Source organism: Letharia lupina (genome assembly GCF_014066315.1).
Source record: "Letharia lupina isolate WasteWater1 chromosome Unknown contig_2, whole genome shotgun sequence".
NCBI classification, from domain to species: Eukaryota; Fungi; Ascomycota; class Lecanoromycetes; order Lecanorales; family Parmeliaceae; genus Letharia; species Letharia lupina.
Window position 1 is genome coordinate 2,630,440 of NW_023502971.1, and position 27,900 is coordinate 2,658,339.

Sequence of the window (27,900 nt, forward strand, 5' to 3'; positions counted from 1 at the left end):
TTGTCTAAGAGATCTAAGTGCTCGCTGACACCCTGTCTACATGGCCTCGTCGTATCATCACACGATTTATCGAATTCGTTTCCGTTGACATCACGCCATATACTTTTTCAGACCCCTCAATCGCTCTTTCGCCCCATCCAACACCTCATCATCCTTGCAGACCGCGAAGCGCAACCAGTCCTCAACCAAGTGCGCGTTCTCATCTGTGTAAAACTCCGTCGGCGGAATGGCAGCAACACCGAGCTCCATAATGCAAAACCAACTCAGCTTGAAGTCCCTTGGTCGCTCCGCTACATGCGGCGGAAAATCATAACCCTCTGGCAATTTCACCTTGCTTAAGTTGGCGAGCACAAAGTATCCGCCTTCGGGTTCAGAATATGGCAGGCCCAGCTCGTCGAACACTTCGCAGAAGCGGCTTATTTTAGACTTCATCTCGCGCTTACTCTGCTCCCAGAAGCCTAATTCGTCCGCTCTTTCAAACCCGACAGCTGCGGCCTCTTGTAGAGGACTCACACTGCTATAGCATATCCTCGTATGCGCGGCAGAGACGTACTTGATCAAATGCTCTGGCCCAATAAGCCACCCTACACGCCACCCTGTGGCATAGAAGTTCTTGCCAGCTGAGCCAACAGTCAAGGTCAGCTTAGCGATTTCTGGTGAAAGCGTGGCGACGCGGGTGAAAGGAACGTAGTAAAGTCGGTCATAGACTTCGTCGGAGAGGATGATGATGTTGTGTCTAACGCAAAGGGTGCCTATGTGCTCAAGTTCTTTTTTTGAAAAGACCTTTCCGATAGGATTGTGTGGAGAATTCAGAACGATCATGCGGGTTTTGTCGTTGATGGACTTTTCCAATTCGGAAAAGTCAATCGCCCATTCGGAAGCGGAGGTTGTCTTGGTAGCTCCTTCCTTTGGTGGTTGAAGAGACGCGTAGACCACTTTGCCGCCGGCCATCTCGATGTTGGGGATATATCTACAAGACTTCAGTCCTGAGGACAGGTTGATGGGGGTAATGCATACTGATCGAAGAAAGGCTCAAATATAATGACTTCATCTCCTGGCTCGACAAAGCCCATGAAAGCACTAAGGATACCTTCATTGGCTCCAGTAGTGATAGTGACTTCCGTGTCTGGATTTATCTTCTTGCCGAAGAAGGGCGAATACGCATCTGCTATTGCCTTCTTTAATCGCGGCCGACCCTAGCGTTTACTCAGCAGGCAGTATATCACCCTGTGATTCATACGCACCTTCGTAGGAGAGTATTGATTGCACTCAACCCTGTCCAATGCTTCTTTTGCGGCATCAGTGACAAATTGGGGAGGGTTGTAGCCACTCCAAGTAGTCAATACAAAGGCTTGCCCAACCGGATATAGTGCCAATACTTACAAGAAGCCTTGGCCCATATTTATGATGGGCTGTACCGGCGATGCCGTTGCGGCCTCGTTGACAATGGTCCTACGATAACGCATTGGCACTCTTCAAATCTTCTCCGCGCGTAAGGTAAATCCGCGTTCTTTTCGATAGACATGTTTGACACCCGTTGCAACGCTTAACAAGATATCGGTAAACTCACCAGACATCCTGCTTCTGGCTTGCAACCCTCTTTGCGGGCTGGAATGGATCACTTCGGACCATTGCGATGCCAAAGCTTTGACTGAAAATATTGCTCGGTCTGGAGAGACTGGATACTCGAGGGAAGATTGGCCTCCTGAGCACGGAGCGCATGTGCTTCTTCTGATAGATTTAAAAGGAGGCGATTTGTTTATCAGAGGAAAGAAAGAATCGGACAAGGAAATATTCAATCTATGCTACTCATGAGTGATGGCGACATCAAAGAGGATCCGATCAACGGAGGTGCTCGTATGCCAAGCTGTACGGTAAGAAATGTACCCCGATCTCACCCCTTACTAAGTCTAGAGTGACTGCCGCTCTATCATCGCGCGATCGAGGTAATCATCACACTAATGGAAATATTTATCGCGTAAATAAATCAGAAGCCGTTCTCAGATTGTCCGTTTGATGCAGGAATTTAATCTGGGATTTTGATGTTCGAGTAACTATCTGTCTAATTAAGGGCCTGGCGGCCAGTTCCAGATTTCAGATAATCTAGATAAAAATGAGATTATTTGTTAAAAACAAAAAATAATGATGACCGAGCTGAGGATCGAACTCAGAATCTTTCGATTCGTAGTCGAACGCCTTGCCATTGGGCCACACGGCCGTCGATAATGAAAAACGTTCTAATTTAATGTATATTATTTATTTTTAAATTCCACTGCCTTTTCCTCAATTCTTGATATACCGCCACCACTCGGCAAGATCTTCACCAGCTCACAGAAATACGACAAGAGGTTTTAGTAATAAGTCTACTAGGATAAAGTCGTAGAGAATATCAAGATCTTCAAACTCGGTCCCAAAATCATATTAATCGATACCCTGCAATGTTTTACTTGCTACTTTAGTATTTATCGATACGTATGATAATTATTTGTTTGATAAAATACTTTACCAATACTATGGATCCACACATATCTCCGTCTCAATCAACCTGTTGGAATCTGCTCCCAGCCTTGTTGTAGGGCTGTCCCACTACTACCCGATTTACCTTGGTAAGCTTTACAGCCCTTCTTCTTCTTAGAATAACAACCATTCCAACCACATTCATACAGGTTATGAGGTCGGGTTCCGCACTGTCACACCGCTGTATCCCCCTGTTTTGTTTCGTTCGTGACTACTTCAAGTCACAATCAGTCATTCGAGTCTTTCAAGCAAGTGCATACGTACTTAACATATACATAACACACCGTGGCTGTCAACAGCGAGTCTGAAAAGATTCGCATGCCTACCGAGGACAACTTTCGCGAACGGATCATTGACGTACTGGCAGTTTTACGTAGAGAGGAGCTCTGACAGGACACTCAAAAGGAGTTCGACGGCGACGTTAAGTTGTAGTCCGAATGGGAGGAGGGAGTTCAAAACGCCGCAGACGCTAACACTCTGACGATTAGCCCCGTCGTCAAGAGGATGCTGAGTATGTAGGATTTCAACAATGTTTTTCAAAATGTTGACGCATCTATTAGCCCTCTTACAGCCCGCCGGTGACGCACCGTTCAGAAGACTCACAAAAGACTACTGTACACCTTACTGGAACGAATTCAAAGAACGCCTCGGAGATGCTTTTTTCTCATCACCACGGCAATTATCGGGGCTATGTACATAGACCGCGGCATGGAAGCTGTCGCAAGCGTTCTGCGAAGCTATGTTGACTATATAGCTCAGATGGATTTGGGTCACGAACATGGATGATAAGAGTGCTTAGGCGCAGAGGAATTCGAGGGTTGCTATGAGAAATGACTGAAAGAAGATCTAGTTTTCAGTAATTCATCCCTAGCCGCACCTTCCTCAAAGTCGGGTTGTAGTATCTCCACTGGCGTTTCCCACTATGCCTTTCACTTCATCCTTGTACACATGCGCTGCAGCTCTTCATCATATCATGCCCGCCCACTACTTTGATGTTGTCAAACACCATCACCAGTGAACGTCTTCAGGACTCTTCGTATCATAGCAAATCAGCTTCAAGAGATCTTGCTACCGTTGGTGGGATCGATGCTCAGAGATGGATGGACGGAGGAATACGATTTCTCTCGACCTAAGAGATCTTGTCAGAGCAGGCAATCTCTGGCTGAAAATGAAGAAATTACCAGATGAGTCCCACCGCTGCCAGTTTGAGACCTCTTGGCTTTCCTGACTGCGAGCAGTAACAAGAGGTTCGTAGCCAGCACCAACGTACAGGTGGGTCTCTGTGCTGACCACACCACAACTGCCCTCGGAAGGGAGCGTAGTGCCCGGTCCAGATGCTCAGGTCCGAGTACGCATGACCATCATTGCACCTGATCCCGGTGCTAGAAAGCATTAGCCATTTCTCCTCCTAGGAGTCCTAGGAATGGGAAATTTGGCGTTGAGCTCGGTGATCTCTGTCTGGGTCTCCAGAGCACTGATCAAGATGTCTCTGAACATTTTTCTATCCTCGTCACAGAGGACAAGGGGCGGGGTCGCGGGGGTTTGCTTACTAGCAAAGGGTTTCCATCCACATGTCACAGCAACTCCTGTGACGAACGACCCAACGGTCGCCACCACACCGATGACCGCTGCTACGCCAACTGCAATGTCCCATGCGTATCCCATGATTGCAGCTGAACTTGAAGAAGAAGGAGGAGGGAGCAAACACTACCGCTGAAGTTGGAGTAGACGCTCTGTCATTGTTCCTTCCCTCCTCTAGACAAATTTTGCGGAAATGGAATGAGCCTCCTGTGAGAAGGCAGGTACCTTACCTTAGGACAGCTGATCGCCCTAGCATGCTATCGTGCGAGTGTGCAGACTCTAAAGCTGGGCGTTTTTGGGGAAGACACAAACGCTGTTGGCTCTTAAGTTGGAAAGTGAGCTTCAAGCCGGAGGAAGTTCAATCAAGATGAAAAGGAAAGATCGAGCATATGAAATCGATCAATTTGAATGGGGGAAACTAAGTTTCAGACTGTATCTTAGCATATTCTTGTTACCAATAGACTAGCTAATTGTTCAAAAGCAGTCATTAATGAAATCGAAGATGCCCATCTCTCCTTCGATTGCCCAACCTCCCAGATCGACCATTACTCTTGCACCATGTCCATCCCAGATAACACCCTTTCTAGATGATCATATGGCTCAACTTTTATCTTCCATTAAGCAGTTTCGACGCCTTGGTCACTTTCAGAAGAGAGTCATATCTGATCCCAGGCTGATCTTCGTAGCCTGCCCGAATACTTCCCAGTGTACAATCTGGAAGGTACGGCCATGGAGTTCTAGGATATTCGAGATGAAGTTTCCAGTGCGCTTCTGAAGGAGACAGCCCACACCCAAGAAGTTGCCACTTAGTGATAATCAGAACACCGCCTTTGGAATCTCGATCGAGACGCTTTGCTTCAACACATACTTCAGTAGGACAATATCTACAGCGTATCAGACTGCGGCATTTTTCGCATGAGTCTTGCTTAGCGACAAGGTGTTTCAACTTGCACCTGAAGATCACAATATATGGGTTCTCGTTGCGTGAATTTCCATCTAGATGAGCACACACCGTCGTATAGTGTCTTCTAGGCAGTATGGAGCCTTGCTCTCCTGGAATGAGAATCCAAGATTGAGCACGCACAGAGATTTGATCATTCACAAATCGAGGCTCGAAAAGATACAAACCTATATTGGCTGGTAAATAAGTCATACGACCACGGGCAGGTTGAAGAAATGCTGAGCCCGTCAAGTAGGCCTTTGCGTCAGATAGAAGGCCACGACGATGTAACTTCATAGCCATCTGAACATGCTCGAATTTGAATTCAGCATGATAGGTGTAGGTAGTCCCATAATTGTATGTACCATCGCTGCTCGGGCACCGACCGTCGGATACTCGTCTGTATAATTCCTTGGCTCCCAATCCATTCTCGTGTCCTTGAAAAAGAACGTGTAGCCTGTTACAGACAAAGCAGTACAGAGTCTCCGGCAAGTCTCGGTCCAACGCCTGCAACAAAAGTGCTTGCTCATTATGGCACGGATCGCTCTGATATAGATCCTGTAAAGATCTCTTGCCAAGCATAATATGTAGCTTGTGATTGCACAAGGAGAGCGAGGCAGCGGAGCTAGGCGGTAGCCAGGCTGCGATTTGCTGGATCAATTCGGTTGGTAAACATTCGAACGGACTGTAAGCGGCTAGTTTCTGAGGCTGTGTCACAACTCTGCCAAGGTGCAGGAGACGAAGCAGAGAGTCCATTAGGTTGGAGTGGAGGAGAGGGAGGATGAAAGTCTGGAGCCCAGCGTGTTTCATTCCAGGGTCTGATAATCTTTACATATACTCACCATCGTACGGAGTATACCTCTCAAGATTTCAGGCTGAATTTCGACCTTTTGCGCGGCCGACGTTACTCTGAGCAAGAGTGCTACTCGTAAACCCCGGCGCATCGGCTCTTGGACAGCAAGAGTACCAGGATATGACAGTAGTGTAAATGTTGCAACGAGAAGTATTTATAGAAGCTGATCACCCTGATTATCGTAGCATATGTTGTATGCTCGCATTTTGGGTGACCCTTCTCTATCAGCCCAACCCGCACCCTAAAAGCGGCAGCCTCTGTGCACCTAAAGTATTTGTGCTCGGGGCAGATTTCTGTCTTCTTCCCGTGCCAAGACTTCTATTTCCGCCAGATTCGCGCAAATCAAAGGGAATATCTACCCTCGTACGCGCTTCAAGCTTGATAATGCTTCCAATTCAGCGACGACTACGATGGTGGACTGTCCCATATGCAGCAAGCACGTGAAAGAGGCAAACATCAACTCACACATCGACTCGGGTTGCATATCCTTCGTTGACGAGCAGAATGCAGCCGAGGGCCCTCAAAATGGGACGCCCCAAGTCGCGAGCTTCTTTCGGACACCTTCGAGCAAGAGGCCTGCTCCAGCTGCGCCCAGTACCAAACTCGTGAAGCAAGAGTGCTCTTCCAATACGAATGGCACCTCTACAAATGGCACCAAGCCATCTCTCACGACACCAACGAGCAACAAACGACCAGCTCCCTCTCCTTCTCTAGAGCTTGAGGATGATTCTCGCCCTTCCCGAGTCCCAACATCCCTTTCTGACCAGCCGCCCTCCAAGCGCTCCAAGCCAAATGCCCTCCAGCGTGCGGCTCCTCTCGCGGAGCGCATGCGCCCTCAAACCTTCGACGATGTATACGGCCAAGATCTCGTCGGCCCCACCGGCGTCCTACGCGGCCTTATCGAATCTGACCGTGTCCCCTCAATGATCCTTTGGGGCAGTGCCGGCACCGGGAAGACAACGATAGCACGCGTGATCGCCAATACGGTTGGCTCCCGCTTCGTCGAGATAAACAGCACGAGCTCTGGGGTGGCGGAGTGTAAGAAATTGTTCGCAGAAGCTAAGGGAGAGTTGGGTTTGACGGGCAGGAAGACTATCATCTTTTGTGACGAGATACATCGGTTCAGTAAAAGTCAGCAAGATGTGTTTCTGGGCCCGGTAGAGGCGGGGACCGTGACGCTGATTGGGGCTACGACGGAGAATCCGAGCTTCAAGGTGCAGAATGCGCTTCTGTCGAGGTGTAGAACGTTTACGCTAAGTAAGCTTATGGAGGGGGATGTGGTGGCGATTTTGAAAAGGGCGCTGGATGTTGAAGGGCCAAGCTATGAGCCGAGCGAGTTAGTCGACGAAGAATTGATACGGTATCTTGCCTCTTTTGCCGATGGAGATGCGAGAACGGCACTCAATCTCCTCGAACTAGCTATGGACTTGTCGCATCGGGCAGACGCGACGAAAGAGATCATCAAGGCTTCGCTGACGAAGACACTGGTCTATGACCGGTCGGGTGATCAGCACTACGATACCATCTCGGCCTTTCATAAGTCTGTGCGTGGCTCCGACCCCCACGCTGCGCTCTGTACGTATCTCCGGAGCCCATGTTTCCCCTTTTGGAGCAAATCTTGAGTCTTGACAAATGTGTTGGGCGTCTTTACTCTCGAGATATGTTCCAAGGCTCGATATACGTCCTCGAATAGGTAATACTGACGGCGAAATTTTAATCTAGACTATCTCGCTCGGATGATACAGTCGGGCGAGGATGCCCTCTACATCGCCCGGCGGATGGTTGTCATAGCCTCGGAAGACATCGGACTTGCGGACAACAGCATGCTCACGCTCGCCACGTCCACATACACCGCTGCGGAGAAAATCGGCATGCCAGAAGCAAGGATAAACCTAGCGCACTGCGCCGTTGCGCTTGCGTCAAGCCCAAAGAGTACGCGCGCGTACAGAGGACTAGGCAATGCGATGGCCGCTTTAAAAGAACCAGGAGTAGCTGCACTGCCGATTCCGATACATTTGAGGAATGCGCCCACGAGATTGATGAAGGAGATGGGGTATGGAGCTGAGTATAAGTACAATCCTAGGTTTGTGGATGGAAAGGTGCAGCAGGAATACCTCCCTCAAGAGCTGAGGGAAAGTCTTTTCTTAGAGGAAAGGGATTTGGGGACGGAGATTGATGAGGCCATGGTTGGGGAGAGGTGAAACCATGCTCGGTGGCCGAAGTGATTACTGTAGCCGTCAATGCCATGCTTAAAAAGCTGTAGCGACACATGGCTTGATTCAGCAGGTTGCAGCAGTCAAATTGCATCACCTCAATGCAACTCTCTACTCTTAAGGCTCTGGATCTCCAAGACCAAGTTTCAAGCGATCACCGAGGCTGAGCGAATGCAACACATATGCTCACCTGATTCTCAGAAACGGAAGTTGCAGCCAGTCGGATCAGTAGGTCAATGCTCTAAAGCGGCCCAGACTAATAGCTGTCAGTTCCAGATCCGTCCTTGATCAGCATGATCAAGGAACGTATCGATACCCCTCTAATTGAGGAGGGACGCATCTGCAGTTGTGGTCGGTGTCATTACTAGGTTTGTCAATCTCCCACCACCTTGTCTGACCTTCCCGTATGCTTGCCCCAGCTGTCCAGTAGCAACACTCCCAGGCTTTGAAAGTCTGTTGGTTCTTCGTTGCATGCGGGTAGTTGCGAGCAAAGTTGGAGCCCTCAGAGGCCATGAGGCGTGAGCTGTGCCCCTGTTGTCGAAGTATCTCGAATGATTCCTTGAGACCGTCGACCCTCATTTTCGCTCCTACGATATCATAAACACGCTAAAAAAAACTGCAAATACCTTCCAATACCTTCCACCTTCTACTCTGGGATTTCTCCGAATATTGGGTCGAGAATCGATCTATGTCTACTCAGTAATCTTACAGAAAAGGGTAGAACATTCGACGTTCGTACGAATGTCTCCGTGCCTTATGTTACATTTGTAGCAACTTTCCTTTGCGAAAGCCGGCGAGCTTTCAGCACCGACCTTGAATACTCCCTCTCGTATTCAAAGGCTGCGCATGCTATCTATGACGCTCACTCGGCGCTTTTCTGCTGCTACCTCTTTCGGAGTTGGGAGAGATGATGGCCCTTGGCGCTAAGAATTGAATATTTAGGAAATGCCGTTCCCTCGACTCCCATCGTTCTTTCGCGTCTCCCAGTAAAGCTCTTCTTGCTCTCTTTTTAGTCTCGTCGTAAGGCACCGCCTAGTTGCCTCACATCAACTAGCTATTCGATCCCAATTTCTGTGCAAACTCTACAGAAACCACCTTCACCGCACTACGTTTCGTAAGATGCGCTGTACGAGTATATCCCCCTGCTGACTTCCGTCGAATCTTGCATGTTTTGACACCAACGTGCAGGTCCCACGGCGATGGGCGTCCAAAACTCTCCTACCGATACAGCCCTTGAGATCCCAGCTCGAGCTTCGATACAAGCCTCGAAACCTCTTACCCTTGACACCGAAACACCGGATGCGTACGCATCAAAGCCACTATCCCGTCCAGGATTCAAATTTCTAATTGAGACTAGTTCATTCTTTTCGTGGGAAACGTGGTGGATATGCCACTGCTGCGGAAACGACAGGAACTATATCGGAGTTACTATTACTTGCAGCAGTGTGGGGTGTAACCATCAGCAGTGCTCACAGTGCAAAACTCGCTGAGGTGTCAGAATGTGGGGTTCCCAGCCTCCTCCCAGCCACCTAATTGGTATGGTACATAAGACGTGCTCCAGGGGAGCTTGGGGAGGACAATTCATCCATTCTACACATCACAGAGCCTGGATTTTGACATGAGGTGGGAAATTGCGCGCGTCACGCTGGGATTAGGACTTTGCAGGGACGATCTCAAGGGACGACTTCAAGGGACGATGTGGAGATGTTCTCATTGAGGGTTGGGCCGGTGGTTTAGTTCGCGTGGTGCGAGCGGCTGTCTTTCTTGTACTCTTCGTGGATCTAGGTGGAAAGCATCTTTAACGCAGTAGAAAGCTTGGTGGTGAAAGATCATGTTTCGGTGAGTAGTCTCTGCAGAGGTAACGAAGACGTAGTAATGAAAGGTTTGAAAGGTTTCGCCCGTTCATTGCTCTCTACATACAAAAATAGCACCCGATAGATCTTTTGCAGTAAGGTTAGCACCCCCCAATAGCAGCCCAACCACGATCCAACCGCCCTCTGATCCGCCTCATCCAACAGAATCTCCGCCCGCTAGATCTCCAACCCCCGAGGCCAATCCTTCACAGCCTGAGCCTCCTTCTCATCAATGTCCTCCTCGCTCCACCCCGCCTTCCTCAATATCTTCCTCACAACCCCATTCTTCTTGGTCGCATACTGCATAATATTCCGACACTCCCCCCCCGACGCCTCCAACTTCACCCTCCCATACTCAACCCTCAGCCCCGGCTCCGCCCGCAGCGTATCCCGCAACGCCACGCAACTCCTCTGCACCACGCTCCCCTCCGCCGCCACCGCGCGCAGCTTGAAGCTCCAGCGGCCGCGCACGCCGCCGTCGCCCAGGTAGTAATACCCGCCCTGCGCGACGCCGTGCATCAGCGCGCCTTTGAACTGCTGCAGGATGACGTGTTTGGCGAAATCGGCGCGGCGCACCGTGATGAGGACGTCGATGACGTTTTTGCCCGTCTGGCCCGGCACGGCGGTGCTGCCGACGTGGGTGATGGCGCGGTAGGCGATGGGGGCGCGGGCGAGGTCCGAGGCGAGCTCGGATTGGATGGCGAGGAAGGAGGTGGGCCAGGTGGGTTGGTATTCGTAGATCCAGATGTCCATGGTGCTGTGGGTTGGTTATGGATGGGGGTGGGGTGAGTGTGCGGTTTGTGGGGGCTTTTTGTTGTGCAGGTTTGTCGGTTGGTGCTTGAAGACCCAGCTTTTTTCAGGCCTGTGTGGGGGAGAAGAGAGCGCTGTGCTTATTGATTGCACACACGCTTGTCCCCTTGTTCCCTTTGGTGGTATCTGATAGCTAGGTCTTGCTAGTACATTGGTTGTACAAGGATTCATTGATGCAAACAAGGCATGTTCTTCAATGCAATTGAATTTTCAACGAAGATGAAGACAGGGAAACGATCTTGGCTGACTCATAGCGCTGGGGACGTGTGAAGTAGGGACCCTTCGTCTTGCCCAGTTCTCCCTAGGGTCTGCGGGGTCTTGCGTTCACATGTCTTGCATTCACTTCAAAGAATTCAGCGATGCTTCATACATAGGATCTGGTAACGAATGTTGATAGTGCAGAGACGGATCGACTTCCGGATGATTGATTCAAGTGAGTTCGTGATTGATCCAAGGAGTCACGGTCTTTTGACCCTTTCTAAGACGGGGTCCAAAGGTATCTTACGACCAAGTAAGTTTTGAAATTCGCTCGGCTTAGTTGCCTACAGTTGCGGCTGCAAGGCGGTCAAAGGAGCGTGCGAGTTCTGGGTGGAGAGTTTTTCACAAATTGGGAGGTTTCCAGCAGTCATGCAGTCATATACACATCCAAAGACGTAGGTATGCATCCATATATATGGCTCTACTTACAATCACAGCTTTTCCTGGCATCCACATGATCCTATATAGGTATGTTCATCTTCTGACCTCATCTTCATGCGCACTTCTGAAATCGACAATTAGAAACAACATGTGAACCAAGTCAACGAGACTGCGTAGAGAGCAACGAATACCACTACTGAGGTACGCGAAGGAAAATTCAAAGCGGCGCCACTTTCCTGCTGAGCTGAAACCTGATTGCTACTGTTCGTCAGAGTCTGCAAACGAGTTTGTTCCTGCGCTACGTCTTGCGCATAGCCCGTCATCGAGTAGCCCGGCGGTGGTGCACTAGCGCCCAGGATATCGGCCGCGATCTTTTCAGCCAGCGCATAAACAGTAGACTGAGGATGCCCCAGTGGGAGGAATGGAAATGAGCTGGCGTCCACGACGCGCAGATTCTGCGTCCCGTAGACGCGTGCTTGGCTGTCTAGCACAGCCATGCTGTCGTTGGAGCTGCCCATCTTGCAGGTCGCGGCGGCGTGGTAGATGGTCGTTAGGCTGGCTTGGATAAAGGCAAGGATGTCGGCGTCAGAGGTCACGTTGTATTCGGCGGTGCCGACGGTGACGTTGTCCTGAGCGAGGACAGACCAGATTTATAGCGGTCCTAAGAGCAACGATTCAATGTCCAGCGCCCACCGGAAGACATCGTCCCTAGAGATGGCCGCGAGGAACGTCCACTTCGGTCACTGTCAGAATATGACATTTATACTTACCAAGCAGGTTATGAGAACGTCCATCGCAAGTGCTGGCTGACAAACAAACAAGGCGAGATGAGGAGCAGCAATGCAAGAGTGGAAGGCTCACCGGCCTTCGAACTTATTGTCGTTCCGCCTTGGCGTCCTTAGCAACATGAGCCGATGTATATTCCTCTTCGCACTCAGGTTGATGACAAATCTGAAGATGAGACTAGCAATCGCAGTGCAACATCAACGCGATTCGACAGTATGCCTCCCATTAAGCCACTTCAAGGATAGACCAAGGTTGCGGCTGCGCGAAGGAGCGAGCAAGCTATGCGGCGAAGTGGGACTGAGCGTGGTTGGTGCCGAAGGTACGATCGTCGCAGTATTTGGTGTATTCTCAGAGCCTACCGAGATTCCAAGGGGGTTGACAGGACGGCAAATGCTAGCCGACAGGGAAGTAGCCAAGCGAGTGGGGCCAACCAGAATCAAGGGAGCGTCTTTGGAGGAGAAACAAGTTCGCATCAAAATGCAGAAAGGGGTATGATAGGAAAGGACAAGTAGAAACGGTGTTGAACGCGGCAGAAGGGAGGTGGTTGGTGACGGAGCGACGTTGTCAATAGATATCTTCCACATTGTTACGGATTTCCTCGTGAGCTAGCTGCATACTTTTGGCTGCGTCTGGATCTCCAACCACGTATGCAATGTCGCCATCGCTACGAACCGTTCCCCCAAGGCGGCAAGTTTTTGCGTAATGATTTTGCATATCTGATCAGAACATCCGACAGGCAGCGGCTCACTCATGTTTGAAGGGCGCCATCAGCCAGGATAAATCACCTGAGATCAGCCAGGATCACATGAATCCGTTCATTTACTTTTGCCCCGCTCGCGCTACGGTCGTTGGGCTCATACTGGGATCTTTTGGATACACAAAGGAGCAGGCGATTGGAATTATGCTCTTGTGTTAACGGCGTTGGGGGTGGCGGATTCGGGAATATTGGTTCATGCGCCTGCCACGATCGTGCTGCGTGGGCTAGGATACATTATGTTGAAGCGGGCGTAGGATCTGGGAGAAAGAGACAGAGTGTGCGGATATATTTCGGTTTATACAGGTCTGCGGGTGACCCTGTTATTACTCCCACCCTGAGATATTCGAAACACTCGATCCTTAATCCACTATAGAGCACCACTGATCAGGCACAGTAGCAGTGGTCTTCAGGAAAATTCGAGCTTCATAAGATTGTTGTTGTCCATTTGTTACGCTTAATTTGCCGTACTCGTAGTGGTAGTGGTAGGAGGCTAAATATGTGCTGGGGCGTGTCCTTCCCAGTAGTGAAAAGCTTGCCAAGTACTGGTTTTTAACTATTTTTGATTCTCAGGGAGATCCCCTAAAACCCCTCGGACCCTTCGGGGGCTCTTTAAGGGCTCTCCGAGAGCTTCTGTCGAGGGGCTGTCAAAGCAAGCTCGAAATTTGATTATTTTAGTGATATTTGATTGATTTCGAGCTTGCTTTGACAGCCCCTCGACAGAAGCTCTCGGAGAGCCCTTAAAGAGCTCCGAAGGGTTTAAGGGATTTTAAGGGATCTAACCCTGAGAATCGAGAGAGACGTTAGAGAGAGACGTTAGAGAGAGACGTTATATTTCACTGAGAATCGAGAGAGACGTTGTAATTTATTTGATATACTCAGGGGGAGACCCCCTGAAACCCCCTAACCCTCCGGGGGCTCTCCGAGGGCTCTCCGAGGGCTCCTGCCGGAGAGGCTCTATAATTCAAGTAAAAATCTTAGTTTTTAGTATATCTTTACGGATACTTTATCAAATTTCGTCTACGCTACACTATTTGAAAGCGCATAGTTAACTCTATAACTCTACGTACTTAGTTTATTATCATATTTTTGATAAAAGAAAAGGAATCAAAAAAGGTAGATTTGAGGATTTTGAAGTTCTTTTCCAGCTTCCTCTTTTGAACGTACCCGTGTGCACCCGCTTTTAGCTTAGAAACGAAGAAATAAGGTGAGTTTTAGCTTCAAAATCACGAAATCCGAAGATCTGATTGGTCAACTTTAAATTTATGGTTGTCGAACATTTTGTGATTTCAGTCTTGAGTAATGAGAAAGCAAGCTTTCCAATTAATCACACTAAGATAAGATAAGGTCGCGTATTCCAGGCGCGTCGGCCTCACCTCCCAATGACAAATGTCATCGTGAGGACTACGTGACCGCTGGACGACATGCTCGAGGTTCCAGATGGCAGACTGGAGAGCCCGTGGTTACGTCCAGGACTCAGACGAGGAAGAAGACTCTCAGAATCCGACTCTTACGGCATCCAGGGAAGCAATCCACATTGGTGACATAGAAGCTATCGAGTCTGGCGAGCCGCACGATGGGAAGGCTTATGACGGTCGGGGCACAAGAGAAGGCAGGGATGGTGGAGTTGGAAACAACGGAATTGGTGTTACAAGTACAGGAGAACAATGCAGCACTGCGGCAACCCTACTAGTGCAACGTGAGGAAGAAGATGCTCTGTCACCAGTAGTGGGGCAAAATACCGAAGAACTCATGGTATATTCCGACGGGGATATCGATGAGCTCCAACAAGATCACTACAGTGCCACACCAGCAGCACGACTTACAGCAGAATTGCCCGATAGAGCCCATGACCTGGAGGCGAGACCTTATTCAAGCCTAACCCCACCCAACGAAGTTGCATTTTCAAGCTCTCTATCGTCTTCGCCACTGCCCGAGTTGTTCATCACCAATCATGGGACACCATCCACACCAGGCACGCAGAAGTCGACTCACGAAGATCAAAGTGATGAACGGGAAACCTCTATAGACGGCGGTCCCGAGACTCTCGAGTCAACTTCTCGCCACAACACTACAAATGAGCCAGAGCCACAGTTTGTTAACCAAGCTCATGAATCTGGGAGAGCGACTCGCAATCTACGCCACCGTAATCCCATTCAGCTACGCCCATACGCGCTTGAGAGCGAGCAATACCGCCAAACTCTCAAAGCAAGAGGAGTGAAACCCCTGCGTATAGCGCAAATGGAAGCCGAGGCTGCAAAGACACGGGAACAAGAGTCTCAGAACATTGAATTCTATGGCGAAGATAGCCAGCTTGTGGACAGTGACACCGAACAACCAGAACCCTATTCTGCATCTCCCATCCAGCTTGAGGGCTCTCCGATTGTCACATCTCAAGACGAGAGGGACATCTTTGTCTTTGGAGATGATGATTTACCGGACATGAGTACCCTTCTCAGCCATTCAATGCTCAAGTATGTCGGCAATGGCCATAAGAGGCGTAAGATTGGTAAGGCGAAATCGACGACCTTCAGGATGCCCCCAGGCTTAGTCTTGAACCGACATTCATCCCTGCCCGGGGACAAAGCTAGCCCAGCACTCAATGAGGACGACGTTATATTTGACGTGGCCCCATCACCACCTCGGTCGGGGAGTCAGATACCACAAGAGATTGGTCGCCCTGCTTTGCCTGTCTTTCGGGTGCCGCGAAGGACCACGCCTGCTGCTCTTCCAACGCCGATGACTTCTTCAGACCCTAGGCGACGGCACCTGCTCGAATTTTCGGAAGAAGAACATTCTGATAGTCGCTCTCACCGAATCAGACGAACGACAGACTCTGATGACTCAACCGACGCTGAGATGTGTCCATCCGAACAGGAAACATCTCACCAATTTCAGCGCGCACAACGCAAGATACGCGGAGTCCTACCAGCGTCTTGGCTGAAGCTAGACCTGAAAACCCAAAAGAAGAAGCCCGAGGATACTTACAAGGCTCTTCCTAGTGTATCGCCTGACAGAAACGTTGCTCAACGAGGTGTAGCGCGCATGATTATCGCGGCAGGCAGCAAGAGACCTGGTACGCCGAATCGAAGACCGCAGATCACTGTGCTGGCCGATGACGATGGTCTCGAATCGGAGTCAGACGAGCTGCCGCAACAAACTCGAATTCATCAACGCCAGCATCAAATGCTTGAGAATGGTGGAGAAGGGCTTCTCACGGGAAGATGGGGAGAGGCTGCAGAAGACGACCGAATCGATGCCATGTTGCCTTCGGCAACAAGGGCTTTCCATTCCCGAAAAAGCAACAAACGCCAGACTAAGATAGGAGACATCCACCCCCGTCCTCGGGTTACTCCCTACGGCATCTCGAAGAAAGCCTCAAGCAATGGCGCCCATCAGCGCAAATTCATGGACCAGTTCGACGAAAGTCACAGGGAGAAACCCAAATATCGCCCGCCGAGACTTGGTATACTTGACGCACCATTAACGAAGGGACTACCTCAGGACTCTGTGCCCCAATTTCTCAAAGTCGCAACTCGCACAGCACGCTCACGCCGTGATCAAGGAAGACACAGTCCGTCTCGAAAGTTTGTCCGCTTGGCAACAAGGGATGATGATAACGATGCCAATGAGACCCTACAAAATTGGCGGGAAGGAACCATTGTACCTTTGGCTAACGACAAGATCAATGAAGCATCAACTCGCCAGCCTTTGTGCCCGCGCTCAACGAATAGCCCCGTGCCCTCGTTGGCGTCCAAAACGACACGGAGCTTCCAAGAGTTCAAATTGTCGGCCTCTCGAAAGACATCCGCGAAATCGCATCTTCGTCTCACAAAGTCTCGAAAGCTTCAGACCTCCCTAGATCATCTCATCGAGCGTCGATGTAGAGACGAACCTCAGACTAGCCAACAGAAAGCGCCCTCATGGCTTCAGCAATCTATCGAGAAGCCAAAAAAGCGAGGGCAGATAGTCTCTTCGTTGCGAGCTATCAAGGATTCAAGGCCAGCAATGCTAGAGTCTACTCGGGCAGACACAGATGGGACACATGCACAGGCTATGTTTCAGCGAGATCTGGCCAGAGTCAATCACTTTGAGGATGATTCAGGACTTCCTGGTGTTGTAGTACGGAGGTTTCTTGGAGAGGACGGCATGCGGCCATCCAATACTGCTGCTCTACAGGCAGATCGTGTGATAGTGGGTCAGGATGCCAATGCTACCCCCACCAAGAGGATCCTTCCCCACAAGCGGAGAAAAAGACAGCCACAACACGTGGATATTCCCGAAACGTGGTCCAGAGAGCCCAGTGCACTTGTTATCTCGTATGATTATCCAGGTCAAGCTGTGGATTCCTCTGAAGTACAGAAAAGGGACATGCTTGTTGGCCTGGGACCGTTTGGAACCCGGTATAGTGACACTTTTGGTGTCACTCCTCTACCTACGGGAACTTGCTTTAGTGCAAACACTTTACTAGGCAATGGTGCCTTTGCTAAGGCTCTCAAACATGCGATTACCGCCAATCTCGAAAGCTCCAGAGGATACGCCCTTGCGAATTTCAATGGTAGGAGCCTGAGATGGGGCCCATGGAATGACGCTGTCTCTTCGGAGCTGGGTGAAGTTTTCGAGGCAATTAACCAGTCGCTACAAAATGCCGCGGGCCAGAGCCTAGGAGCACCGAGTTTCCTTAGGTACGAGCAAGTCTTGCTCTTGCAAAAAAGCATTCTTGAATACTTCTCGAATCATTTGAGCTTCCTTGACCCAGTGGACAGAGTTGCATACGTCCTGAGATGCAAGAGCCTTATTCTTACCTTGACTGCTGAGCTCATCGATCATAGTGCAGTCAGCAGAACAACCAACCACCAAATTTCAGACAAGTTACAAAAGGACATCCAAATCAGCACACTTAACCTATCAGTTGCCAACCAATTGAGACAGATCTCTAAGCATGAGCTCATACCGTCAAGATTGCAGGATGAAGTTGGATCCCTAGTTCAAAAAGCAGCCCTTCACACTCTCGACTTGTCGCTGGGAAAGGGGCTTGAGCCGTTCGAGACTTGTCTATCAAATCTTAGGAATCAGAATGCAGACTATCGCATCCAGGACTATTCCATCGAAGCATTCGTTGTTGCCCAACATGTGCTTGGCCAAGACCCAGACTCTAAGACGAGCGTCTGGCTGACTTTGCTGAAAGCTGTCCCAACCAGATCCTCGCATGGTATTTTCGATGTCGCTTTGGCTGAGAAATCTTGGAAACAGCTCTTTACCTTGCTACCTTTCCTCGAAATGGACGCACAAGGAGTTGTAGAGACTGGGCGTCGGTTCAGGGTTCCATTTGACAATTGGACGCTTGCTAAGCGCCTCATAAACCCTGTGTTGGAAGCTTCGCTAAGTAACCCACAACGGCAACCTCCTAGCTTCAACTCTTACTGCCGAGCCATCTTTGGGCGTTGCCTCCACTTGATCAATGGCTGGGGCTGGCGAAGATGCGAATCCATCATTGGAACACTTTTCGACTATTTCGCTCGTAACAGTCTAGCTCATCTGAGGAGCGAAGAAAGCAAGGGCTCACCGCTCTTTCTGGAACGTCTAGGCGAGAACCCTAATCTGATCTCTGAGGCCGAAGATAGGGGCTTTCATATCCTGCTAAAGATTATAGGAAGCGGCGTCAAGCACATGCGACAGTCATACTCCGAGAAGAAGATTCGAGACGTAGTATGGCGCTTGATGCCAAATCATGGCCGCTCCCACCCGAAAGAAGAAGCCATTCGTCAAGAACATTTAGACGCATTGCGAAATCACCATGATCTGCTCTGTACTTTATACTGGGCTTCCCCGCCCAGCTGCAGACCGCCGTTGACCGTCATTCGCAACCTGGTCAACCTGGAAATCTCGCATCGAGAGGCCTGCCATATCAACATCCGGGCCTGGTTCCACCTCGTCAAATTCCAATTATCGACCGATGAGCCTATCACTAACCTAGAGCCGTTCGCTGAGTGGCACAATCATATTTTGGCGCAAATTCTTCGACAGCATAGTCTTGCTCGCACGGAAGCGGAGGACCAAGTCAGATCAGCGCAGTCCGTCGGTGGCCTTATTGTGTCCAAAGAATTGCTTGAAACAACCATAGCTAGGAACCAGCGCCAGGTCGAAGCAATACTGAGTGACGCTTTGGTGTGCCTTAAGCTCGCTACCGACGCCGCTCTGAATCCTAAAGCCGCTTCAACCTTGTTGTCTACGACGTTGGCCAAAGTTTTCGAATTGTTTGACGCGAGCAGAACTCAAGCTAATAAGCCAATTATACAAGCATTAGACGTTCTCACTGCATGTGCAAGCAAGTCGTCAGAGTCTTGCGATAAGAACGAAGAAAGCCAAGATTATGGAGACTGGTCAGCTTTTGACGACGATTCCGCAGCCATACCACGACAAGAAGACACGGTCTCGCCGTTTGTTACGTTCCACGACCCTTTGAGGCATCTTCTCTCGAATTGCTTTGGAGCAGACCAGGTGCCCGATGATGCTCTGCTATTGAAGGTGGTTGACGTTTGGGTTATCGTTGCCCAAGGACTGGTTCGAGGTGGGCTAAGATCTTGGACTGATTACCTTGGTCAATTTGGACACGACTCTTGGAGTTCATTGCGAGACACGGAGCAGACTAGGAAATTCTTTGCCTACTATCTGGCTAGGTTAATTGAGAGGGACAACAAAACCTACCATGACCACAAAGCGTTCTTTTTGATGTCTTGGGTCTGTTCGCTGGTTGAGCGCGAGTCACTGCTCAAATTTCAACATCGACTTATAAGTGCCTTGCTGAACACAGATTCTGAGAATTCTTTACTACAAAATCTACCCTTTTGGAAGGATGCAGCCAATGGAACATATCAAGTCGCGGCATCAGATTTCTCTGATCGCAGGCTATCATTGATCTCCAGCGTCCTGTCGAATATGCGGGTTTCTTTGGAAAGTGCCGTATTCGAACCCTTTGTGAACGGCAATGAGCTTCGGCAAGAATTCAAGGATTTACTCAAGCACCTCATGGCGACGATGAAGCGTAATTATCAAGAGCTTGGCCACGGATCAAACGCCAGAGGAGGTTATGTCGACTTCGTGCATCGTGTCGTCGAGTTCTTGCAGCAGCACACTTCGACAATTTGTCCCATAGATCGCTTCTTCACCGACAACGGTGCCTTCCCGCTACCCGCCACGGATCCGACATACGTCGTCGGCCAGCTCAAGAATTACGGCCTACGACTGCAAGACGCTAGGACGCCCAAGCAGCTCGCAGTCTTCCTCCAATCTGTATCCGAGCGAGCTGCTATCGATGGCCAACAGCCATACCTCGTTGGCCAGCTGCACACGGCAATGTCCAGTGCTTTCGAGGACGGTGTATCATCTATACCGACGTTGCGCTCTTTCCTCGTCAAGAACATCATTCCGGCATATGTCGAGATGGCTTTCAGCACGGCATGTGGCTGGGTCCTAGCAATGCCCTATCTGCAAGCTCTGCAAGCAGTCTTTGAAGAGCTACTTAAGGATCTTGATGGCACCAACCCGGGTAGTGTCGCCGCCATTGCAAGCATGATCACTGCTTTCCTCGATTCGACGCGACAATCGTTCGAAATACTCATAGCGGATTCTTGCGAATCAAAACCAAGAGACGTTAGGACATTGAGGACTATGTCAGCATGCTACTCAGCCATCTCCTCACTTCTACCGGTCCTAGACTATATCGTCCGTCTGCCAGGACCAGCTCTGTTTGCAGTTGACAACATTGAGTTCTTCAAATCTTTCGCTGTGAACTTTTCTGCTGTGCTCCGCAGCGACTGTGACGCAAATATGGCAAACATCGACATAAATGAGAGGCCACTCGCGGAGGCATCGAGCCCCAACATTCGCCGGTTCGCTACGCAAGAGCTGAGAGACAGCTTGACCAGAATCTGGGTCCGCCACGGTGATCAGTATTATGTCATTAGAGGCTCAACGAGGAGGGAGGTTGTGATGGACATTGGTCTGTATGAGGAGGAGAAGGCGCAACTGCTGATAGGCTTTGGAGAGTTCTTCAAGACTTGCATAGCGATGCCAGCGCTGAGGGAGGAAGGTGATCACTTTCTAGTAACAAGAGAAAGGAAGCTGTTGGAGACCAACGAGTTGTTTTTCTGACAATCGAGGCGAAGACGAGCGTTAGAGCTTGGTTAAGAGAACGCAGCATTGGTAGGTATTTCGCACAGGTCATCAGATGGCACCAAATCTTTCACACCGTCAATGGATTTTATGCACATGGTATTGCGTTTTCGGAAAGCAGCCCGTCCCTTTTTCGTGCAGTTATCGCTGTTTCCGCTGGTCTCCTTTATATACAGTAAGTCCCAGGCCCCAGCCATTTCAACATTCCACCCTCTCCATTCTGCCATACATCTTGCGAAACCAACAAAATGAGCTCCAACACCCCAGCATCTGTGCCGGTTCGAATAGTCCGAGTATCGAAAACTAGCCCGACCGACGACGAAGACCTCAACAGGCTGATAAGCCTCTGCACCGCGACTTCACGCTCCAACGCTTTCATTTGCTGCCTGCTTCGGCAGCCGGACAGCGACACGTCTCACAAGCAGTATGCACACTTCCACTATCTGTCCGTGCTCGAGGACAACAATTCTCGCGTTTTTATCGCCCATGGTACGGTATCGCATAATTTGGGGACCGACCTGGGGAGTGTATGGATAACGAATTGCAAGATTCATGCTCCCCCGCCTGCACATAAACTGCCGGATTTCATCAACGAGGCTGTGTACAGATAGTTGTGGGTAACATGGACAAGCAGCGTAGGGCGGCGATGAAGAGAGATTTTTATGGTATGTTTATCGCTACGGCATGATTGACCAATGACCCCCAAAATAAAGGATGGCTTACCGAGAAACGCGGAAACAATCCAGTCATAGCAGGGCTAGACGTCAACCCCGCCCATCCCAAACAGGATCAAATCCACAAACGACTGGTTGCATTTGCAGTAGCCGAGATTCGAAAGGATGAACCTCGAAGCGACATCATGGCGCAAGTCGCCACAGATCTTGAAGCTCTCGATCAGGTCTGCCCGGAAGCTGAGGGCTGGAAGGGTGTCGAGGGGGTTTTGGGGCTGAGTCCGTTGATTCTGCGGTCGCTGGGGAAGCAGCAGAGGACGTTGAGAGTGTTGGTGAATTGGGGGCTAGAGTAGGTAGGTAGGAGGATGTGTGTGGATGTCTGGCATGCTTGGTTCAAAGAACGGGATGGGATGTATACGACGTTGGGTGTGGTAAGGATATGTCGTGCTAACATGGTCTGATTCGCCAGCTATGATAACGGCCGACAAATGACTGGTTGTGACTTGGTATCGGATGGGACTGTTAATCAGAGTTGCGTACTGGTGGCGTCTTGTATATCTGACCTTTCACACGTTTAGCCACCCCGCCATATCAATAATTCCCCCCGTTGTTGTTTCTTTCTCTCTTTGAGATATTGTTCAATCCCATCCTTTTGAATTTGTCCAAACATCCTTGCCCATAGTACGATCCTACCCTCGACAACCATGTCTAAGCCCATTTTACCCAAGAAGTTCCTCGACCAGCTCTACGCTCCCGACGAAAATCCCGTCGAACAGTTTCAGAAAATGCAAGACCTACAACGCCTCTAAATCGACACATGGATCCAACTCAAGATCAAATCGGCATTCCACACATACCAGGCCATCCCCGTCCTCATCTTTCCCTTCCATGCCGTCAGCCCAGATAACGAACCCGGTGATTCAGCAATTCGACGACTGCATCTTCAACGACTCGAATCGGCATTCGTCCAGGCCCCCACACCAATCTTCACATCACAACCCCTCAATCCCACATCCCTCAAAATCTATCAGAATCCGTCGCCCATCACACTCATCACAAACCTCCTCGGTCCCAGGCACGGCACACGGCGCCATCGAAGCGTACACTAAAACCCGCGTTCGTCCAAGGAAAAAGGCGTCCGTTTCGCGCCCAGCGTCTCGGTCCGCGAACGCGAGCCGGAGCACTGGCATCCCGGCGGCGAGCATCGGACGAAGCACGAGAGCAAGTGTGGAGGGAGGCCTGAGGCGAGGAGGGTGGAGCGGCTGATGTGTGAGAGTTGTCACGTCGGGAGCCAGAAGTGGTTGGAGGGTGGGAGGAGGTTGTGCGATAGTACTTATCCGTTTAGGGAGGGGAAGAGGGCTGGGAGGGAACGCGGGGGTGGGAAGGGAGGGCGAGGGCGAGGGCGAGGGCGAGGGGTTGGAGGTTGCCGGTGTGAGAGAGTGAGAGAAGGTGGTTTGATGTTGGGGTTTCTTGTGATGATCACCTGGTCTGTATTTAGCAATGGCGTCCAGGTCACAAAGATGCCCAGGCCATGATGAATTGGGGTCTCAGCTAGCTGGCTGTTAGTAATTGAACAAACAACATCTTCTCTTTCGCCGTCCGTCATTCACCGCTTTGCAATCTTCCCAAGCCGGAAAGAGTGTTCACGTACAGAGCAGAATATTCCCTAAATTCCCGCCCGTAGATAAGAACCATGGCCAATCTTTTGTCGAGTTGAAAGTAGATCATGCATGCAGACCTCACCGCCCTCCCTTCGCTCCAACGCATCTGACACCCCGCTTCTGTATCCAGACAGCGTTCCCTCTTCTCTTCCCTTCCGTCCGTCTTCTCTCGCATTGCAACATCCATCTTCCGTAACGTCTGCGAATGACATCAGCTCCTCCATATAGTAAACACATAGCTCCACATCCACTTGAAAAGAATGCCATCCTTCATGGGCCCACCGTACCTGCCGCCAGGATCACCGGCCTACAACGCCTACTTCGCAAACCCAGCGAATCGCCACCCACCGTCTGCCTATCCCACTTTTATCCCACCTGCACCCCAGCCTCAGATCTACGTGGGAAAGAGCTCAACGCATCCACCTTCTGACCCCCCTCCCCATACCCCACCCCAGCCCCAGATCTATACGGGAAAAAGCGCCCCAACGACGCCTGACATCGACCCCCGCCCAGTCCACCAAGGCGGCATGAGCACGTACGACCAACCCGGCCTGGCAAACTGGGTAGCAGCCAACTCTTTCCCCGACCATCCGGGACCTACAGATCGGCATGGACCGACCGCGACGACGAAACCTCATCACTCGACCACCACTGCAATGCCGAAACCGCGCTCTTGCCTCAAGAAAGGTGTGCAGTTCACTCCGAGCGTGCAGGCCCGTGATGAGAGAAAACAGGAGGGGAGGAATAGGACGAAATCCAACGGGACGAGAGTAAAACGCATGGCCTGCAAATACTGTCATGTGAAAGCGGTGGGTTGGACTGTGGATGACGAGGGGTATTGCGATGGATGCTATAGAGACTCAAGGGAGCGGCGGTAAGGGCATTAGATGGTGGAATGAGCGAAGAGAGCGGGCCGGGATGAATGGCGCCCGAGGGGTTTGTGAGGCAAGTGGTAGATGATGATGATGATGGGGAGACTTGAAAGAGTGGAAATGTCTGATTGGGGTCTGGATCCTGGGGTTCCCAGATGTGAAGACGGAAGTAAAAAGGTGCTGCAACCACAGGCTCCATAACAGATCAGAAATGGAATTCCAGATACCTCTAATCATCAGACATGACGCATTCCCCTATCGCATTACCCTCTCGCATTAACTCAACCGTGAGCGGGCAACTCACCGTTAAGCTTCCTTGGGCTTGCTTCCTCCACCCATCAGTCCTCCAGCCAGACCACTGGCCCAACCAGACGCTTTACTCAAGCCTTCTTTCCCTCCTCCCGCAATATTAGACGCCCATGCGCCAGCACCCTGTTGCGGCTTCTCCTCCACCTTTTGAACTTCGGGCAAAACACCCGTATCCGCACTCGCAGCAGCCTTGCTCTCGGCATCACCACTCGACTTCTCACCTCTCAGCCTCTTCGGCAGGTATCCCCACGCAGATTTCAACATCCCTTTCTGCGTCTCCTGCTGTACTTCTAGCTCCATTTGAACAGCTTCGGCTTCGGCAGCGGATGATTCTGCTTGTTGCTGTTCCTTGCTCTTCTCTCCATCTTTGCCGACGCCAAGAGGATTGTCCTTGAGTACTTTCTCACCTTCAGCCTTAGCTTTGTCCGCATACTTTTTCTTCGCATCTTCTTCGTCCATCTTCTTTAATGCTGCTTCCTCTTTGGCGACGGCAGACATTTCAATGTCTTCGAACCCGATCTTCTTTAGAATGTGACCAACGAGGTAACGGTAGCGCAGGTGTCCGCTTACACTTTCGCTAACATCGACGTTCTCAACGCTGGGAATGCCTTCGACTTTCTGAAGTCCAGCAATGCCGTATTGGATGCTGCTTGTGCGGTACAAAAAGCCAAGAACATAGTCATTTTCGCTGTACACATTGACAAGCCTGCTGGCTACAACGGAGCGCATGACGCGCCAATCTGCAGTGGTACTGGGTGCGGGAGCGCCAATCAAAACAACTGACTCGATAAGGCCAAAGGCACGTCGTTTGGCGAGACTCATTAGACACGAATAAATGACTCTTGCGCCGAGGGAGTAGCCTATCAGTGTCACTGGCCTCTCGCCTTGTGCCTTGTTGATCAAAGCATCGGCGAGAACTTCACCGGCCTTATCGGCACGACTTCGAGCGACAGAAAATGGATTGTCGACCACTCGTGAGACTTTGAGAAGGGCAAGGGGCCACATTGCATCCATCAATCCTGCAAATACGGTTCGTTTGATCATTTCTGACTTGGCATAGCCCCAAGCGGCGGATGACACCATTGCGCTCATACTGTTACCAAGGTTCATGAGCGCTTCAAGCTCGAAACGTAGAGCGAAGACTTCGCTACCATGACCAAGCACACGCCACGGAGTGACAACCTCCGACTTCGTGTTCAACCAGCCAGTGATGCCAATGGTGACGCGGAGGCGGCGCTGGGCCGGATCCTCGACGCCGTCCTTGTCTTCTTTGTTTTCCTTCTTGAAATGATGAGGGAAGTGATGAGTCTTTGGGGTCGTCGCACTTTGGCCGTCTTGAGGATTTTGAACACCACTCTCTGTGTCTAGCGACTTTTCAACTCGTTTGGACTTTTGGGCTAGCTTCTTGGCTTCTTTCTCATCTTCTTGTTCGATATCTTTGCCATCCTTTCGCACAGGCAAGAATGCAAAGTCCTCAACTTGCCGCGCGTAGTTGTCCATCATCTGGCCTGTCATTCGTCCACCATAGGCTCCAAACAGTCCACCAACAATCACCGTGCTTCCGGCCACGGTGCCAAGATAGCCCGCTGCAGCGGTGGCACCTAGGCCAACACCTCCCATAACACTCCCAACACCAGCCGCAACCAATGGTGCGGCTAGACCACCAGTGACGCCGATCAGAGCAGCTCCTGCGACTGTGGCCAGGCCCACTTTCCACTTCCTTGAATCTTTGTTCTCTTCCACTTTCTTCTTTGCTTCAGCGTCTCCAGACATGTGTTTCGCGGCTTCAAGCAGGCCTTTTGCCATCTTCTCTTCATCTTCAGTCAAGATCTTGAGCGGAAGTTTCAGCGACGAGGTTATGTAGAGGAGGAGAACGCGTGATGGGCCAATGTAGTGTTCCAGAGATAGCATGAGCAGTAACATAGAATGTATTATAAGGATCTTGGTTTTCTCGTCGAGCGATGCGAGTGGGGTATCGATTGGAGGGTAGAACTTCGATAGTGACGCAGCTGCGGACTCGTCTGATTCCGTAGGCTTGGATGGGTCGACCTTGACGTCTGATGGCGCGTGAATAGCTGAGTCCGGTGCCTTGGCGGATCTCATTTGGGAAGAGGCTTCTTCTCTGGAATTGACAACCTCCCCAACTCTCATGATAACGCTACTCCGCCATTCGTCAAAGAACTTGAGCGATGCTTGCTTGAGTTCCTTCATAGCTGGAGCACTGAGCTCTTTCTCCCGCTGCTCCTTTAGCTTCCGCTCCGCATCCATTTTGGCGACGTCTACTGTACCAGGATCAACATTGGGGTTCGTAATCTTGTCATCTTCGGAGGTAGTGAGCTCTTGGACGAGATCTTTCGAGATGCCAACGGAGGCGTCAAAGCTGGAGATAATGGTCTTGCGCATTGCAGCCGCAACGCTGGCGATGAGGAGGGTAAGCTCCCCCCTCTGGTCTTCATCGAGTAAAGTGGTCAGAGATTCCTCCTTGCCTTCTGGCTGCCTTGCTGGAGGGTGTTTCTCCCTGTTATCGTCAGCTTATGACACTCTATATTGCTCCTGGTGCGCTTTACGGACATTTTGCCGGGCCACACAGAGCTTAGAGGAAGTTGAGGCAAAAGTAGACGAAGAGTGTGAGTTGACCAACAGCGTAGACCTAGGACAATTGGGTACGGTGCATGCCCACTACCGTGTTTGAACCAGTGACCTAATTAGATTAGGGTTAGAGTAGGGCTTGCTTTAGCGGCGTTTCTAAAAGTGGCAGCGACTGAGAGCGCACCAGCGACGCTACAATGTTGCAGCTATAGTGACCAAAGTGAGAGATTCCATTGCCCTAAATTCTCCATTGTCTAGCTGATGCACAAAAGAGTTGGAGACTTCTGATCCGAGCCTGAACGTACGTATGTGGGCAAGTAACAACGCCTGCGCTTAGCCGGCACTTGGAGCCAGTAAGGTATCCGAGAGCGAAGAAGAGCACTTAGGCTGTCCATCTTTTCGTGGTAACCTGACCAAAAGAATCATCACAGTACTTGGGCACTTAAGTGACAACAAGAGATTATCCTCTCTGCTCCGAGCCCCTACGGAAGCCAATGACATGAATCTCACGTGATGATTGATCGAAGGACACATAAGTGGCTGCTGCCGCCATCATACCAAATGAGAAGGCACGAAGTAGGCATCAACCATCGGAAATGAGCAATCACTAGTCACGGAAGAGAATTTTCGAAATGCGATCTATTTTGACTCTGCTTTTTGACCCATAAGATATCACG

At 50.5% G+C, this 27,900-nt stretch overlaps 8 protein-coding genes and 1 non-coding gene across 9 annotated transcripts; 4 read left to right on the forward strand and 5 right to left on the reverse strand.

Moving 5' to 3' along the window:
- Positions 1 to 90: 90 nt before the first annotated feature.
- HO133_004815 (uncharacterized protein) lies at positions 91 to 1,632 on the reverse strand (the record flags this gene model as incomplete). Its single annotated transcript, XM_037295728.1, has 5 exons — positions 91 to 970; positions 1,018 to 1,196; positions 1,245 to 1,329; positions 1,384 to 1,452; positions 1,571 to 1,632. 5 exons carry the CDS (start codon positions 1,630 to 1,632, stop codon positions 91 to 93), a joined length of 1,275 nt encoding a protein of 424 aa, XP_037157729.1.
- A 514-nt stretch (positions 1,633 to 2,146) lies between these two features.
- HO133_004816 lies at positions 2,147 to 2,218 on the reverse strand. Its single transcript has one exon. It is a non-coding gene; the product is annotated as a tRNA-Arg (tRNA).
- Positions 2,219 to 6,301: 4,083 nt separating this feature from the next.
- On the forward strand, positions 6,302 to 8,092 carry HO133_004817 (uncharacterized protein; the record flags this gene model as incomplete). The annotated part of the gene is made up of 2 exons (XM_037295729.1): positions 6,302 to 7,466; positions 7,614 to 8,092. The coding sequence occupies 2 exons, from the start codon at positions 6,302 to 6,304 to the stop codon at positions 8,090 to 8,092; spliced, it is 1,644 nt and encodes a 547-aa protein (XP_037157730.1).
- A 2,042-nt stretch (positions 8,093 to 10,134) lies between these two features.
- HO133_004818 (uncharacterized protein) lies at positions 10,135 to 10,710 on the reverse strand (the record flags this gene model as incomplete). The annotated part of the gene is made up of 1 exon (XM_037295730.1): positions 10,135 to 10,710. The coding sequence occupies one exon, from the start codon at positions 10,708 to 10,710 to the stop codon at positions 10,135 to 10,137; it is 576 nt and encodes a 191-aa protein (XP_037157731.1).
- Positions 10,711 to 11,543: 833 nt separating this feature from the next.
- HO133_004819 (uncharacterized protein) lies at positions 11,544 to 12,200 on the reverse strand (the record flags this gene model as incomplete). The annotated part of the gene is made up of 2 exons (XM_037295731.1): positions 11,544 to 12,035; positions 12,177 to 12,200. The coding sequence occupies 2 exons, from the start codon at positions 12,198 to 12,200 to the stop codon at positions 11,544 to 11,546; spliced, it is 516 nt and encodes a 171-aa protein (XP_037157732.1).
- Positions 12,201 to 14,386: 2,186 nt separating this feature from the next.
- Positions 14,387 to 21,100, forward strand: HO133_004820 (uncharacterized protein; the record flags this gene model as incomplete). Its single annotated transcript, XM_037295732.1, has 1 exon — positions 14,387 to 21,100. One exon carries the CDS (start codon positions 14,387 to 14,389, stop codon positions 21,098 to 21,100), a length of 6,714 nt encoding a protein of 2,237 aa, XP_037157733.1.
- Positions 21,101 to 21,369: 269 nt separating this feature from the next.
- HO133_004821 (uncharacterized protein) lies at positions 21,370 to 22,601 on the forward strand (the record flags this gene model as incomplete). Its single annotated transcript, XM_037295733.1, has 4 exons — positions 21,370 to 21,615; positions 21,729 to 21,786; positions 21,835 to 22,141; positions 22,475 to 22,601. The coding sequence occupies 4 exons, from the start codon at positions 21,370 to 21,372 to the stop codon at positions 22,599 to 22,601; spliced, it is 738 nt and encodes a 245-aa protein (XP_037157734.1).
- Positions 22,602 to 23,713: 1,112 nt separating this feature from the next.
- Positions 23,714 to 24,331, forward strand: HO133_004822 (uncharacterized protein; the record flags this gene model as incomplete). The annotated part of the gene is made up of 1 exon (XM_037295734.1): positions 23,714 to 24,331. The coding sequence occupies one exon, from the start codon at positions 23,714 to 23,716 to the stop codon at positions 24,329 to 24,331; it is 618 nt and encodes a 205-aa protein (XP_037157735.1).
- A 300-nt stretch (positions 24,332 to 24,631) lies between these two features.
- Positions 24,632 to 27,207, reverse strand: HO133_004823 (uncharacterized protein; the record flags this gene model as incomplete). The annotated part of the gene is made up of 2 exons (XM_037295735.1): positions 24,632 to 27,152; positions 27,176 to 27,207. 2 exons carry the CDS (start codon positions 27,205 to 27,207, stop codon positions 24,632 to 24,634), a joined length of 2,553 nt encoding a protein of 850 aa, XP_037157736.1.
- Between the last annotated feature and the right edge of the window lie 693 nt (positions 27,208 to 27,900).